At 38.9% G+C, this 15338-nt stretch overlaps 2 protein-coding genes and 1 long non-coding RNA gene across 3 annotated transcripts; 2 read left to right on the top strand and 1 right to left on the bottom strand.

Moving 5' to 3' along the window:
* Positions 1-255: 255 nt before the first annotated feature.
* LOC103989567 (cadmium-induced protein AS8) lies at positions 256-4902 on the top strand. The gene is made up of 4 exons (XM_009408446.3): positions 256-356; positions 1798-2044; positions 2941-4191; positions 4287-4902. Exons 1-3 carry the CDS (start codon positions 264-266, stop codon positions 3216-3218), a joined length of 618 nt encoding a protein of 205 aa, XP_009406721.2. The 5' UTR covers positions 256-263; the 3' UTR covers positions 3219-4191; positions 4287-4902.
* Positions 4903-6071: 1169 nt separating this feature from the next.
* LOC103989565 (patatin-like protein 3) lies at positions 6072-8260 on the bottom strand. The gene is made up of 3 exons (XM_009408445.3): positions 7202-8260; positions 6734-6796; positions 6072-6651 (listed from the first exon to the last, which is right to left on the bottom strand). The coding sequence occupies exons 1-3, from the start codon at positions 8111-8113 to the stop codon at positions 6313-6315; spliced, it is 1314 nt and encodes a 437-aa protein (XP_009406720.2). The 5' UTR covers positions 8114-8260; the 3' UTR covers positions 6072-6312.
* An 84-nt stretch (positions 8261-8344) lies between these two features.
* On the top strand, positions 8345-14000 carry LOC108953042 (uncharacterized). Its single transcript, XR_001978321.2, has 3 exons — positions 8345-8585; positions 11742-12155; positions 13612-14000. It is a non-coding gene; the product is annotated as an uncharacterized LOC108953042 (long non-coding RNA).
* The last annotated feature ends 1338 nt before the right edge of the window (positions 14001-15338 follow it).

The raw sequence follows: 15338 nt of genomic DNA, 5'->3' as shown, positions 1-15338 counted from the left end.
TCGGCTTGATCAAGCTTGACTCGAATCGACTACAACGTGACGAGGCAGGGGCAATTCTGAAATTATGAAGGGCAGGAGGACGGTTTTGGTGAGTGTGAGTGCGAGTGGTTTGGTGAAACAAGTTGGGCTCGTTCAGGCTCGACTCGAGTCGAGTACAACGTCATGATCAGGGGCAATTTGGAAATTATCGGAAACTCGAGGACGTTTTTCGTGAAACAAAATATATGGGAATAGGAACAACACGCGAGCGGCGGATGGATAAAATGGGGCACCGCCGGCGTCCTGCTCGGCTCTGCAGCTGTCACATCTCCGAAGTCGGATCCAAGAACAGAGATCTCCATGGTGATCGAAATCTAGTGAGTAGATTATATTTTTCTCTGGCTTCATCTCTTTCTTTTTCCTCCTGTCCACCGCATTCTCAGAGTTACGCGTCCTGCCGGTGTTTACTGCGCATGAAGCCGTCTTAAATACGCCAAAAACACTTCTTTATGATGTAACGAGAAGATGTGAAGAATTTTTTGGCTTTCTTTTACATTGTTAATCTGATCTTGGTTTTCTTTTGTTTTGGTTAAGCGAAATCCTTGTGTGATCAGAAGGGTATGGATCAGTTATTGAAATGCCTCACCACAAAGAAAATATTTTGTTTGGTGAAGTTGTTTCTCCACCTTAGTTTTGTTCCACTTCTGTGGCAATTGGTCCTTCTAATACAAAGCTAATTTTCATTGAAAATTCCCCTGATGTAAATTGGGCTTCGTATTTGTATTATATCATTTTTCGGAGAATGATCTTTTGCTATTCGTCTCATTTCGACTGTGAAGTATTGGAGTGAAAAAATGAAATCCACTTAATTAACTTTGATAATTTATTCGGTCACATAAAAGTCTTACTTTGATTGTCTTGTTACAAAGATGCTATTGTGAAATTTTGTGGAGGACAAGGATGATGCAGTAACCTTTGTTTCACCTGATAAGATAGGAGACTTTGTCCTAGAGAGCTCTAGTTCTAATTTTGCTTGATGATTCACTTTAATGTCCACTTTTGGAAGTTAATAAGCTACTGTAACATAGACAGTAGACACTGTCAATAAACGTTCCCTTGATGTTTTTTTAGTTCTAGGTGTCAAATCGACTTTGTGCACAATTTGACTTGAAGAATTGTTATACATAAGACATTCAAGATATTAGCAGGGTGTCACGTTGTGGATAGACCTGCAGCCTCTGCTACTTCTGCTTTGTGCTGGAAATGAAGTATATCAGTAGAACTTAATCCCCGCCCATTACTTTGACATGTCTCAAAATTTTTGGCCTTTGGGACATTTAGGTTTAATTTCAATCCCTTGCCCAAAGGATTGATTTATATATATGTATATGTTGGTATATATATAGTCATATTGCTTTCATACACACCCAGTTGTAGAATGCCTATGCCTATACAACCATTTATCAATAGATGGATGTTATTATCACCATGAGAAACAAATAACTTTGTGTCAAAAATGATATATTTAGGTTATCAAGTTCTTTATATGACAACTCAGTCAATCTAGCCTGATAATTTTAATTGTCATGGAGATGCAAGGAGACTGTATATATGTTAGACAAGTCCTTAATATTGCTGTGATTCATAAATTTATTCTCTTTTCAGCCACTCTCTTCTCTTATATTGTTGATTCATCTTATTAGAAAAACAAGGTATTTCTTTCATTAAATTAATCCTAACATAATTATTATCATGATTTTATTCTTGAGTTTCTTTTTGTTTGAAAGATGTGCATTCTGTTCTTGGCCCTTGTTGCAGCTACTAATGATAATAAAAGGACTCTTTAGAAGATACCAGAGATGGAATCCCGTGCACCCTACTGTCGGCACCTTTTGGGGCATGGGGATAGGTATTGGGTGCGGTGTAGGTTGGGGTCCTGGCTTTGGTCCTGAGGTCATTGGATATGTTGGAGCAGGCTGTGGTGCAGGATTCAGTGTTGGTATTACACTGGTTGGCATTGGCATTGGCCTTCCACAAGATGGCCTTACCCAAATCGCATACAATGGTATGTTGGTGGTTCTTATATTGATCTTCTTTCTTTAATTAATTATGTCATTTTATAGCTTGTGCTACCTAACATCTATCACTCTTGTGTTTTTGAGGTATCATTCTGGTTGTCTTGTGGCCAATAATCTTGTATTTTGTCTACTCATCTGATATACTATACAATTTGATCTCCCTGTTATAGCTCTAAATGATATTCTTATTTTCATATATTGTTGTTTTTTTATCTGAGCATTGGATGAGTTTAAGTGGTAGTCTTTTTGCTGTTGTCATGGATATACATGGATATGAGTTTTAGTATGTAGATCACCATGGGCTTTGTTTCAACTGTATATGTAAGGATGGAAATAATTGACAATCCATTTTTAGCCTTTACATCTGCCCATTGGAATTGTGAATCATTTGCTGGAATACTGGATCAAATAAGAATGTTAACTAATTTCAACTTTTTCTTGGGATCAACTATTAAGCCAAGCTTAGAGGAGAAATGTGTTTCAAGGGCTTCGTCATAACTAACCAAATACTTTAAGATAAGAATTACATGGCTACTGTTAAATGCTGATGTCGTGTTTCTGTGGTGAGCATTAGCAGATGCTTTAGACAGTGGCATAACTATATTATAAGTAGAAATAAATTCAAAATGCACATATATTCTTGAGCTAGCATCTACATTATCTAGCCCTATTTGAGAGGAAATAGCAGGAGCAACTTCAACTGAAAGAATTTTACTGAAGACAAGGTATGCTACATGAATATGTTGTTACAACTACTCTCTCTTTTTTATTGCCATTGTTTTAGTTACTGGATGTATAGAAATAACTAATATATGGAATATACACACGAAAAAGAAAAATGGGAGACAATGCAGTAGTTGTAATTCACTTTTCCTGTTTTCAGCTTTTACAACAAAAACTGGTTCTTTGGATTCTGCAAGATCTTATGCACTTACAACCATGAAGAGTGTTGCTGAGGACAGTTTAAACTACACTGCACCTCATATATCCTTCTTGAGGAAAGAAACAAGTTGGAGGCTCTCAAGGCTTAAGTCAAACATTTGTGTACAGAGAGCTGGGTTGAATAATCTGAACACTGCTGTATCAAAGCATATTCAGTCTACTTTGGAATGTTTAGAAGCCTTCAAAGATAATTTCTGGCCACCTGGGAAAGCTACATAGTCAGGCTTCAAGATGTTTCAAATTGTATCAGCAGCTAAATTTTAACTTATTACAATTGAAGTTGAGAGGTTTGTAAAGGGACTTGTGCTTCTGTCACGATGTAATTTACAGGAGCCCGTCTGTAGGTTCTGCCAACAACTTTAGAGCATTAGAATTCTAGGCATAGCAAGTATTTCCATGTTTATTCACAGGATGTCATTTGTTATACCAATGCTCCATCTTCCAAAAATCTGAAATGTGATAAACATGAATGTTTATATAAGCTTGTTAGGTGAATTTTTCATCTCTGAAAAAAATTTCAAACAAGCTAAACAGTGATTTTTCTATGTTTAAGTGTTTCAAACCATATCTAACAGGGCACTTCGCTTTCATATTGCTATAACATATTTCATGTTGTTTGTAGAAAAAAAGTTAGTTTTTTGTTTAATCTACCCTGTTGCTGAAGGTGTATTCGCATCACAAAACTCCCCGATGAACACTGATAAATAATACTTATAGTTTCTTGCAGTTTCCTATTGTAAATAATTGCAGTTGTTAATTTAGTTTAGCAAGTAGATTAATGATCATTATGTGAACCATCAACCACCGAGATAATCCTGAGAAATAGGTTCATCTTAACTCAGGAACCTCTTTCCAAAGAGCTAAACAAGGCTTTGCAAATCACCTCAGCTTGCAGTAATTCCCTTCTGGTGTTGTTAAGTTTCATCCTTTTTCGGCTAATGAGCATTTCTTAACTGTCAGCCTGGCTGTGTCTCCCTTCAGTCTTCATCTGCTGTGTAGGAGTTGCAGGGGCTGGCTGTGTCATCAGATATTACAGTAAGTGTAGCAGGGGCTGCTTGCTGCTGTCTTTCAGGCTTCTTCCATGGAACAAGCTGAATGCAAATGGGCTTTGAAAGGGATAAGGGAGACTGCTAAAGGTCTCCAATATCAACTGAAGTGAAGGGGATTCCTCTACAATTATGTACTGCTCAAGGTATCCTAATTATGTTTACCATCTATTTGTTTGAGAACCTAGTAGCTATGTGCATTGCAAGTAGAACAATTTACTAAACATGCTTTGATCAATAGATCTACAGCCATTGACAAACATGATTGGAGAGGAGCTTTCTTATAAATGGTGAACATGCAAAAATACTTCACAGAAACAGAAAAGAAGACCCTGTACCAATAAGATGTGTAAGCATGCAGAGATTCCATCACACTTTATCACCTTGGCTCAAAAGTATAGGAAGAAGCAAAACTGCACAGATCCTTCTGTCCATTGGATCACACAAATAGGTTTGTTTTACTCTTGGAGGTGTCAGCTGCGGAATCTTCGAGACCAGGGTTGACTAAAGGTTAGTTACCAAGAAAGTTCTGCAGCAGCTTCCACTGGTGTCTTTTCATTCTTTTGGAGGTGAACACTATAACAATTGCAGCTTGACTATGCTAATTTAAGGCCACAAGTTCCCAGGTGCCAGCCACAGAACCAGTTAAGAGAGATCATTGATTACGATCTACTAGGTTTGGAACACATCTATCCATGTGATGAGCAGGCATGCAATCTTGTCTTATTCACCAGACTTTTATTGGTGCATGGTCTCTGTTTCATATTCCAATTAACTATGAGTGCTGTTTAGGTCAGGTTTGCTACCATGGATAACACGATATACATGTTGAAGAAAAGGAGTACACTTTGTTTCAATTGTTTCCTTGATTTGATGTGATGCATGAGACTGATATTTCACAAAATTGAAGAGGCACATCATAGAAATTTTGTTTACATCTATCTCAAACTTTTGTACTGGGTTGTATTATTTTTGCTGCTTATAGAATATGATGAGCATTGGTAGATTGCATGAGCTTCTAATATCATATTATTATCAGAATTAACTCCACTGGTAGCTATATGATTATGCAACAACTGTTATTGTCTAATACATACAGCACAGATTACAATATGCTGTTTGCATGTTAAATTTTAATGCAGAAATGAAAAGGAAAACATTGTTGTACCATAAATTAGCTGTAGTAAGATCTAGATCTGCTGCATGCTCTCTCCCCCTACCTACAAAGAAGGAATCCAAGGCTTAAACATACATGTATAGAACATTAAAGATTAATCAGAAGACTAAGGAGTTGTCATGGCATGTACATCACATGCCAACAGTATAACATCAGTGTATAAATGAAGAAGGAAATCAATGTTCCAGCACAAATTATATAGCCGCAGAAAGATCTGAGGGAATCCACAGGCTTCAATCATCTCGCAATTTTCATAATAGCAGAACATGTAAACCATATCAATCAAATGGCAGATGAGCTAAACAAGGTCATCAAGTTTGTTTTAATCTTTCCTTAGATGAATTGCCAACAACTGATGAGCTGTTGTTACAGATTACAGAGTATCAAACAGTGATATAGATTCTCCCTGCACTTCATCTTTTAAGTCCCCACATGTTGGATTTGTACCTGTGGAATCAGAGGACCAAAGTTGACCAAAGGCAACTTGGGAGAAGCTTCCTTCGCTCATGCATTTGGCTGTGGCTCCTCCTCTGTCCAAGCTCACAAGTGCTTCGTACTCGTCCAAGCCTCATGAAAGTTCAAAGGTTGAGCCCATCAACAATTCATGGGTTAGAAAGGTGACTAACCTTGTTTTATGTTGTGCATTAGGTGGTTAAGATTCGAGCCATAAAAATAACTTTTTTGGTCGAGTAAGACTCTCACTTAAAATTATAATTTTATTTAGATTATGCCTTGATATCATAGTAAGATTATTAATGGGAAATACTGATTTTTTTTCCTATGTTTGTTGATCAACAAGCAGGTATTGTTAAAATCGATGAATCTGAACCAAAGTTGCAGACAGTAATGTCCAATAACACTATGATCTAGAAGTGATTTTTATGTTTGCACAACAACATCAACTAAGTCATTCGAAGAAGGATTTCGATGGGCATGACAAGCTGCGGTACGACCTGCACGATCCTTGGTCAACAAGGTCAACTCATACAAACTGACTTCCCATGTCAAATCCTCTACCAAGGAAGTCTGCAACACAAAAAAAGAGTTACAAGATTCTTGCCAACTATGTTTTGGTCTACTCTATTTCGATCTAATGGTCCGGAGAAGTGGATGTGGTCGTCGTCGACGTGGTGGTGGTGGTGGTGACAGTGGTGGCGGTGGTGATGTTAGTCGCTGACGACGTCCTCGGGGTCATCACTTGCTTTACTACCACCGTCGGAATCGGGCTCTTCTTCCTCCTCTCCTCCTCCTTGATGAGCGCGCCCGAGAACCGGTCGAGCTTCTCGGCATTGGTCTCACCGGAGACCTTCTTCCCTCGGAAGAGCAGCGACTCCACGTTTCTCTGTGACATGATGTCCTCTGCTGCTTCCATCAGGTTCTTCGGATTCGCCATCCTTGGCGTGCAGTTTCCACACATGAATCCATTAGCCTGGAAAATTGAGTTCAGCAGCTATGAACACAGCTATCTAATGGATGTGACGATTTGCTGTCAGCAGAAGTCGAAAGTGTACCTGGATGCGTACATAATTGCTTCTTCTGCAGTCTCCAAATGCCATTGCCACCGCTTGATCCACCTGGATCAGATTACAGAGGAAGAACACACTTGATTTAGTATAAACGATAACAACATGCTGCATTGGATGTCAAAAATATTAGAAATATTGTAAATATTTTTATATATTTCTTTACGAACCATCATTTTATTGTGTTAAAGACAGTGGCATATATGAAATTTTCTAATATTTGAAGGGATATATATGCTATATTATTTATTTTCCAAATTTTTTGTGTGTATATATATATATATTATAAGGAACTTTAATGGAATAATATTTAGTTAGTTAGATAAAAGGTTAATCGGGACCGTCTAATCTTTTGATCACAGATTGTTTTGACGATAAGATCGGTGATGATTAGTTTTTGGACTGGGTTCGTTGGCCACTGATGAAAGACGCGAGAGGAGAGAGGTGTCTACTGACCATGTCGGCGACGCCCTCGCCGGCGATCCTGACGAGCCCTGCGGTCCCCGCTGCGGAGGGAGCCACGGCGGAGGCTGCGAGGGAGACCACCATGAGGTCCTCCACTCCGGCGACGAAGGGGAACTCTTGCTTGTTGTGCAGCACGTGCGTCATGGCCGCCGCAGCGGGGTTCGCCATCGCCACTCCACCGCCCGCCGCGGCGACTCGCGTCCGCCCGTCGACCGACCGCAGCTCCACCGCCGCGGCTCCCGCGTCGGCGCACGTGGCGGCGCACACCTCCCACACCCGGAAGTCGTACCCATCGGCCTCCACGGCGTCCGCCCGCGAGAAGAGGAACGGCGCACCCGTCGCGAGGTCGTAGCACGGTATCAGCAACGGCTTGATGGTGTCCCTCAGCGTCGCGTCGCCGAAGATCCGCCGGAGAAAACCCCCCGGTCGCCGGAACACCCCACGGAGGAAGCCCCTCTTGGAAGCGAAACCCCGGTCGCCCCGGCGGCGGCTCTCGGCGAGGAGGACCTGCAGCGCGTCGGCGGCAGAGAATAGGGGGCGGCCGTCGTGACCCCTGGTGAAGAGCATCGCGGCGAGGACGCCGCCGGCACCAGACCCAGCGGCGACGTCGAACATTTCGGTGACGGTGGCGGATGGGTCACCGGAGTGGCGGCGGAGGGAAGATTCGAGCCGGGCGAGGGCGGCCGCGGCGAGGAATGCGTCGGAGGGGCTGCCTCCACCATCGATGGACAAAATCCGGACCCTTCCTGCGGCACCCGCGGGGGTCCGGGGTGAATCAGTGGAGGAGGGGGAAGATGAGGAGGGGAAGAGGAGCTTGTTGTGGTCGTCGAGGCCGAAGAGAAACTTGCTCTCCAGGATGGAGAAGATCTCGTAGCTGAGCTTGTCGGAGTCCACAAACGCCATCGTTACCGGAGCGAGAACAAGACCAAACCGATGCGGACCGGGTTTATCTGAGACGGAAAGGAGGAGGAGGTCTCGACTTGGGGAAGCGAAGACATACTCGCGTCGCTTAAATAGAGGGAGGACGCCGCGCAGGTTGTGGGCGTCAACACGGCGAACGTTGGCAAGGCCTCGTGGGGGTTACTCCCGTACGGCACTGTATCAACCGTTCGATGAGATACGAACGGTCGGGATCGGAGACAAGGGTATGTGCCACAGAAAGTGGGAGGAAAGTGGGGCGTGCTTCGTTCGGGCCGGCGCAGGGCATGCGGCGAGGAATAGGCGAGGAATTGAGACGGGCTCGCACGTGTGGGAGCACTCCGGGTTGTGCGGCCACCGACGGTATCGGTAGGGTCGCCCTGGTGGTCGCACGATGGAGATGGGATGGCTGAAGGCCGGTCTCTACAAGAAAAAAAGAAGAAAACAATATAAAAGGGTAAGTTCGTCCTTATATTTCTAATTACTTGGGGTTTAATAATTATCCTGGCATTTCATTTCTCGTGAAGCTGCCTAATTTAGTTATTTTGTATCTTTATTCATAGCAAGTTTGGTTATTAGCTAGACGCTAAAAATGAGATTCACCTTAATGTCTTCTATAATAATATTGTTGCTGTTGTTGTTGTTAATGCCTGTGATTCTTATCTTTATGATCCATCACAGATGTATAGGATTAAGAAGGGTTAAGTTAGTGTTTAGCATCTTTAGAATATAAATTTATCTTATGTTTGTAAGGTAGTTTTGGATTAGAACAATTAATATGGTTAATTATTCCGAAACTATGCAAGCTTTTACCAGCTAGCTTTGCTTAATTTTATACTATTAGAATATCTTGAGAGTAATTATAGACCTTTTTTTCACTTTCTTGATTTTGTCACAAGGTTAGAGGAATTATAGGCTTTTCATGCTCAAATGGTGAAATTGCAATCTTTACCTGTGGTCACTGAGTGTACTGAATTTTGGCATTAATCATATGAGTTGGTAAGGGGTTTGTTCTTATTAGTTTGGAAGCTGCTGGGTGTTTGGTCTTCACTTGTTGGAGGGTTGATGGGGAGCAAAACAACAAGGACTCAGTATAATATGGCATCAGGGATACATCCAATTCTTAGTACTTCACCCCTCTCAACTTCAAAGGATAAAGCAAAAGAAAAAAAAAAATCTTCGCCAACCATGATCCATAGAGTGCATGTTTTTAGCAGGCAAGAAATTGGTCCAAATTATATCTTATGCACCCTTTGGCATCCAAACGACTTTCACTTCATATACCTATAACATATGACCAGACTTTCTGATATTGTCGATTAATCCCCGTTCTATATATGCTGCATTAAACATGTGGTTGGGTGTTAGGTTTATGTATATCAATTAAAGTTTAGTAAGTCTCCTCTTGTTGAGTTATAGTTGGATGAATGAAGGGTTGGTGCAGAGCATGGTGTGATAAAAAATGAGGAGGGGAAGAGCTTCTTGGGACCAACCACTTAATTCCTCAAGAACTTGTCTTGGCAGCACGCAGGGCATGGACTTGTTAATTAGCCCTACAAGATAATGTAGATATCAATGTCTTTCTAACATGTTGCATCTCTATGTTTATGGCTTCTTCCTGCATGAACCCTCCGACCTCTCTTTTATTTTTTTCTGTCTGAAGAGTGCTTCAGTTAGTTATGTATTGCTGACATGAAATTGTGCTTCATCTTTTGTTTATGCATCTCATGATGAAAGGGAGAATGTCATTTAAGGTTCTTCTGTAATCAATAAAAGCTTAGCTACTCTTTCACGCAAAGGTTGGTGCTGGGCTTTACTAGTGCAATTAACTAGCGAATGAAGAAACTCCTATGACTTGGTACTCATGGCAGGTGTGGAGCCAGTAAGATAATAACAAGACACATCCTGGGATTGCTTTGAGTGTAGAACTAAATGAATTTATAATCATCGTGGTCTTACATTACAGCACTGAGCTTTTTTTTTCTTTTGAGGAATAAGTCTTGATTTTATTACATTACAAAGGATGGACATGTTTGCACTCAAGGAAGGAGTTAAATGAGGATATCATTTTCTCAAGAGTGAGTGAGAAGAAAAAGAAAAAAGTTTTCTTGAGCTAAAAGGGAACAGAATGGTAGTCATCAAGAGTGTTCTATGTCACACAACTTTTGTGTCCACCGACAATGATGCTTGTTATGGAGTTCAGATGTCATATGATGGTGCACATATACTGTCCACAGAACCGATCAAAAGTATGAGAACAAGAGTGCTAGGTAATGTAGCATGGCAATTGAAGAAGATAGTTCTTGGATAATTCCAAGAAGTGTCAAATCTGAGACAGAGGCATACATAGTGATTAAGCTGCTAGGTTAAAATTTTGAAGTTAAATTGTTGCCATGAGCATGACATAATTCTTAGCATTTTCCAGGCTAAATATAAGATACAGCATCAGATGAAATTTCTAAATTGTGATTGCAGATTACCACTAGAGGTAAAAAAAATTATTGAGTAATTAGGTATATTTTCTGGTACTTCACTACCCTTTCTGATGTGAACAGTAGCAAGGTTTTAGGCTTGATTGGGTCAGATATTAACTTGGATGGCATGATATGTACTTTAAACCGTAGTTGAATAAAAATTGCAACAGCTTAACTTCGTCTCTTCTACATAAACAAACCTTGGAAATGTGAACTGGTTGAAAAGAGAAAAGCAATAGGAGTTGCATTCATGTGCAGAATAGTCTAACCTTATCCTTATCAAAAACACTGCAAGTTGATGTCATTGAGAACTTTATTGTCTCATTTTCAAGCATGAGCATCCATTGAACACGACATCCTCTAGTAATTATTTATGCAGAAGAATTGATCCTTTGAAAGTGACCTGTGTTTGCTTTCATGTAGGCAAAAAGCTCTATTATACCTGCATAAATTAAACAAAGAATGTCCAACTCTAAGTTGATTGGAAAATAAATGGTAATCATAAACTGAAAATGACATCTGTTCTAACTGATTATAACCGGTATATGAGCAAGTATCTTTGGGAATTGCCACACAAAGGCACTTTTGGTCAATCGTTTTGTCCTGGTTTATGGTTCTCATCATGCTTCCCATAATCTGTAGCTTTGGCTTGTGTAGAATTGGCCTTTTAGCTCCTAATACTGTTGCTGGGTAATCAGGATATCATATCCACACCACTTTGTCCTGGACCACCACCTAGACATACATCTTCACAAAGCTTTTTGTTCCTCCCATGTGATTTCCTTGGATCACTCTCTAGTTTGTTGTGATTTCCATATATTTCACCTGATTGCATTACCTTTCTATTGCAAAAATTTCATCATTTACACTTTTGTACAGGAAGTTCCATCATATGTTGATTCTCCTGATTTCATTTGCAGAAATAAGATGTTCAGTATACCAATGCTACATCTGATAAAGAAATCAGAATAATCTCTCTCTCTCTCTCTCTCTCTCTCTCTCTCTCTCTCTCTGTGAGAACAATTTCCTGAGATGAAAATGATCCGAGAAGGATTAATTTATTACAATAGTTTAAGGCATCTGTAATGGATATATTGATATGCATCACAAGTCTAATATTGGTCAATTCTTACCCACAGTGCTCGAGAAATGTACCTTCACAGTGGATTACTTCTCATGCTGCATCAGAGGACCAGGTTATTGCATCACTTACACTATGGGGACTCCTCAATTATTCTCATGACAACCGTTCATCCAAGGCGGCATCGACCAAGCAATTCAATAGGCTGAGGAGGAAAAGGTGTAATTACAGCAAGCTCCAGGACATCATGTTTGGTTGTTTATAGCAGAGGGAGTTACTCCACCTTTCTCTGGTTTCTTTCTCTTACGCAATCATACCATTGCGAAATCATTCAGCTAATAAACCTTTGTCCTTACTTTCTTTCATGGACTTATCACAGCAGAATGATATAGCTATTCGACAGAGTGCATAAATGACATCTATGAGTCCTGCCACTGCCAGGCTTTCAGCAAGTTTGCTGTCCATCTTACAGGTTTGTGTCTCTCGAGGCTTTCTGACATTTTCTGAGATGTGGCATGAAGGTTAGAACTCCGCAAGTTATATAACATTTTAATCATTTTAATTGTTAAGGATCAGAATTTTGTCTGCTATATTTGCTTTCCATTTGGGTTCTTTTCCTTTTTTTTCTTTTTGATCTGAAAGCAACCTTCATTTCGATACTATGTTAAGAACTACAACAATTTTATCATTTTACAATGTTAGAAACTGTGTATATATACTTATTATTGAGGCACTCCATGTCCTGCATGATGTCCTTATTTTTTTCGGTTGCTAAAGATATGATTATTGGAACCCAATCTATTTATATTATTATTGGAACCCAATTGTATATATGCAGGTGAGTTTATTGCAAAAGATAAAGCTAAGATATAAAAGAGTTTCTGGGGGAGTATCAAAAAAAGAGACAGCAATACCATGACCTTTTCAGGGATTGACATATGTTTAACTTCTTTCACCTATTATCCTTGCTAATAGGTTATGTAAGCTTACCCACTGTGCTTCACTTACTCCTCTTCTTTGATTATCTTTTTATTTGGTGGAACTCCTGTGATCCAAAACAAAATAACTACTTGATCTGATAGCTGCATCTTTTTTGACAGAACAAAGCTTTGTGGCAAAGAATGTTATAAACACTTTGGTAACTCTTTCATATTGGTTTGCTTCACCTTCAACCTGATCCTATTTATTTGCATGAGGACTTTTTCTTTTTCTTTTGTGCTTCCAAGATTTTTATGTTTCCTAGTTAGTTATCATTAAATTTCCAAGAGATGTTGATGTCTTTTCCATATCTACATACAGCTGTCTTCATATAGCCTTGTGCCCCACTTGTAATTATCTTTTTCTTTTACTGGAGGCCCCTTCCAATAATTTGCTTGTTCTAGTTCAGAGAACCATGGCACCTATCAGGGAAGGAAGATCTGAATGTTTAGTAGGAGATGTACACACATCAATTATTAATGCAGTAAGAAGATACACGGATGCTGCATAGCCTTAATTGCAGTGGATGAGACAGCTCAGTTCTAGCTGGAACTGCTGTTTCCTAGATTTAGTCCCTTCAATGAGACCCTCTGGATTTTAGCCAGTCCTTCACCTGATCTAAAAGAAAAAGAACTTTCACTACTCAAGTCTGTTGTCTTGTTATTTTAGTTGTACGACCTGTATATGAATTAATCATTGCTGAAAGATCTGAATGTGCTTAGGGTTGATATTAACTACTAGAGTTTCTTCTTTCTCTTTCTTTGCTTTGTGATGTATACAATGACTCTCCTAACATGACAAATCAATAAAAGCCTTGTGCACTGAGTCATCCTTTTCTTATGGCCTTACAGCTAGCTATACAGGTGATCTATCATTGTAGGTGGTACTGTGTCAAGTCTGATGCATGGATTGACTGGCTATCTAACATGCAACGGTTTGATTTCTGACAGAAACATGGTCTGCGATGGCATCTGAAACAGGAGGATGAATGCATCATCAATGAATGATTGTCCAAAGTTACAGTTTTAACTGCTATGGTTGTCACCAACAAACAGTTGGTGAGATTGTGACCTCTTCTTCCGCTGGAGCTCCAAAAGCGACTCGCTGTGGAGAATGCAGCAGCAGCAGCAGAAGAAACTTGGCACAAACTTAGACGACATGGGTCCCAAGATTTGCCATGGCAACTTCCAGGCCGTAGTCATCGGCTTCTTTGACCTTCGACATACTTGATGGTGTTGTCTTGCATTCCCATGTAATTTGAGTGGCGTGGTCAGTTGTCCTCTCTCTTTGACCTGGTCAACTGAAGTCAATGCAGTGACCCGACTCGATTGGAACTGCAGCCGTGGAGGACACTAACCAAACATGTTTAGTTATCCGTGCACTGTTTACCCTGTGAAAAGGGTTGGTCATTAGATTAAGAGCTAATTATATATTATCTTTATAGTTAGTCATCTACCCTTGATATTTTTAACTCTATATTTATAATTTAAAAAATATTTAATCATATTTCTTCTTACGTTATCGATTATGTTATTGAAAATATCACACGTATTGAAAAATGATGTTAAAATATGGTTAAGAATATAATTTTGTAATGCTATTCTCATCTATATTAATTTTTTCTTTCATAATTTCTATGAAAGCAATAGTTAAGAAAACAAGAGGAAATAGGATCAGAAGAGAAATTCTTTTTATGGAGTGTTTTATTTTTCAACAACAAAACCCTCCGTAGATACAAAGAAAAAAGGTGGAGCAATTGAATAGTAGTAGCCTCATTTTATTTTCTAATAAAATTTTTTTCTTTCCATTAATTTTTTTTCCCTTAGACGATAAGAATAACATCATGAAATTATATTTTTAACCTTGTTTTAATGTTATTTTTCATATGTAACAATACATGTTATATTTTTATCAATAGAGTCGACGATGTGAGAAGAAACATGATTAGATGTTTCACTTTCATAAGTATAGAGATTCTAATTAACTTTTAAAAATATAAAAATTAAGATATTAAAGATAACTAATTATAAAAAATAATATATAATTAGTCCATAACTTAATCATAAAGATCTTACCTCGAAGACTTTGGACACAAATGTAATTTGAATTTTTGTTATATTTCCTTAGAGATTTATTTTTTGGTAAATTATGAAGAAATTTTTAACTTTAGTATAGGATAAAATTGTCAAAAATTATCCTCCAAATTTTTGCATCATTTCACATCATATTACTTGTTTTAGTCCCCCAAACTATTTTTATCACAGCATAATGCCTTATCAATATGCCCAACTATTCCTCTCTTTTTTTTTAATTATCAATAAAAAATAATTGGATTTTTTTTTCTTATAAAAATCTGTTACCAATTTCATAGGGTGAGATGTAATTATAATTTGTTTTCAAAATTAGGGAGATCTTTTTTATTTACCTTTTATTTTTGTTCGTTAAGTTCTTTAGGGCATAAAAGTAGTAGCTAAATAAAATTGGCATCGAAAGTTTCATCATATGATTTAACCATCTATGCGACAACCATCATCATCAAACAAGTATTTGTATCAACATAAAACAAAAAAATAATATTCAATATGGATCTTTGTTTTTTATTAAAGAAAAAAAAACTATACATCTCTTAGGTGACATGGCCTTAAACTATGGTAGTCACAAACCCATTCCGTGTTAA

Source organism: Musa acuminata, chromosome BXJ1-6, assembly GCF_036884655.1.
Source record: "Musa acuminata AAA Group cultivar baxijiao chromosome BXJ1-6, Cavendish_Baxijiao_AAA, whole genome shotgun sequence".
Taxonomy (NCBI): domain Eukaryota; kingdom Viridiplantae; phylum Streptophyta; class Magnoliopsida; order Zingiberales; family Musaceae; genus Musa; species Musa acuminata.
Note: the sequence above shows the minus strand (reverse complement) of the source record. Positions and strands in the feature narration are given on the sequence as shown.

What these genes read in the sequence shown, in the direction of transcription:
- LOC103989567 (XM_009408446.3), top strand. Translation starts at nt 264, where the DNA reads ATGGGGCACCGCCGGCGTCCTGCTCGGCTCTGCAGCTGTCACATCTCC. An exon ending in TCCATGGTGATCGAAATCTA is followed by an intron (nt 357 to 1,797) that starts GTGAGTAGATTA and finishes CCCTTGTTGCAG; the next exon opens with CTACTAATGATAATAAAAGG. An exon ending in TACCCAAATCGCATACAATG is followed by an intron (nt 2,045 to 2,940) that starts GTATGTTGGTGG and finishes TCCTGTTTTCAG; the next exon opens with CTTTTACAACAAAAACTGGT.
- LOC103989565 (XM_009408445.3), bottom strand. Translation starts at nt 8,113, where the DNA reads ATGGCGTTTGTGGACTCCGACAAGCTCAGCTACGAGATCTTCTCCATC. An exon ending in GCGAGGGCGTCGCCGACATG is followed by an intron (nt 6,797 to 7,201) that starts GTCAGTAGACAC and finishes AATCTGATCCAG; the next exon opens with GTGGATCAAGCGGTGGCAAT. An exon ending in GCAATTATGTACGCATCCAG is followed by an intron (nt 6,652 to 6,733) that starts GTACACTTTCGA and finishes TCAATTTTCCAG; the next exon opens with GCTAATGGATTCATGTGTGG.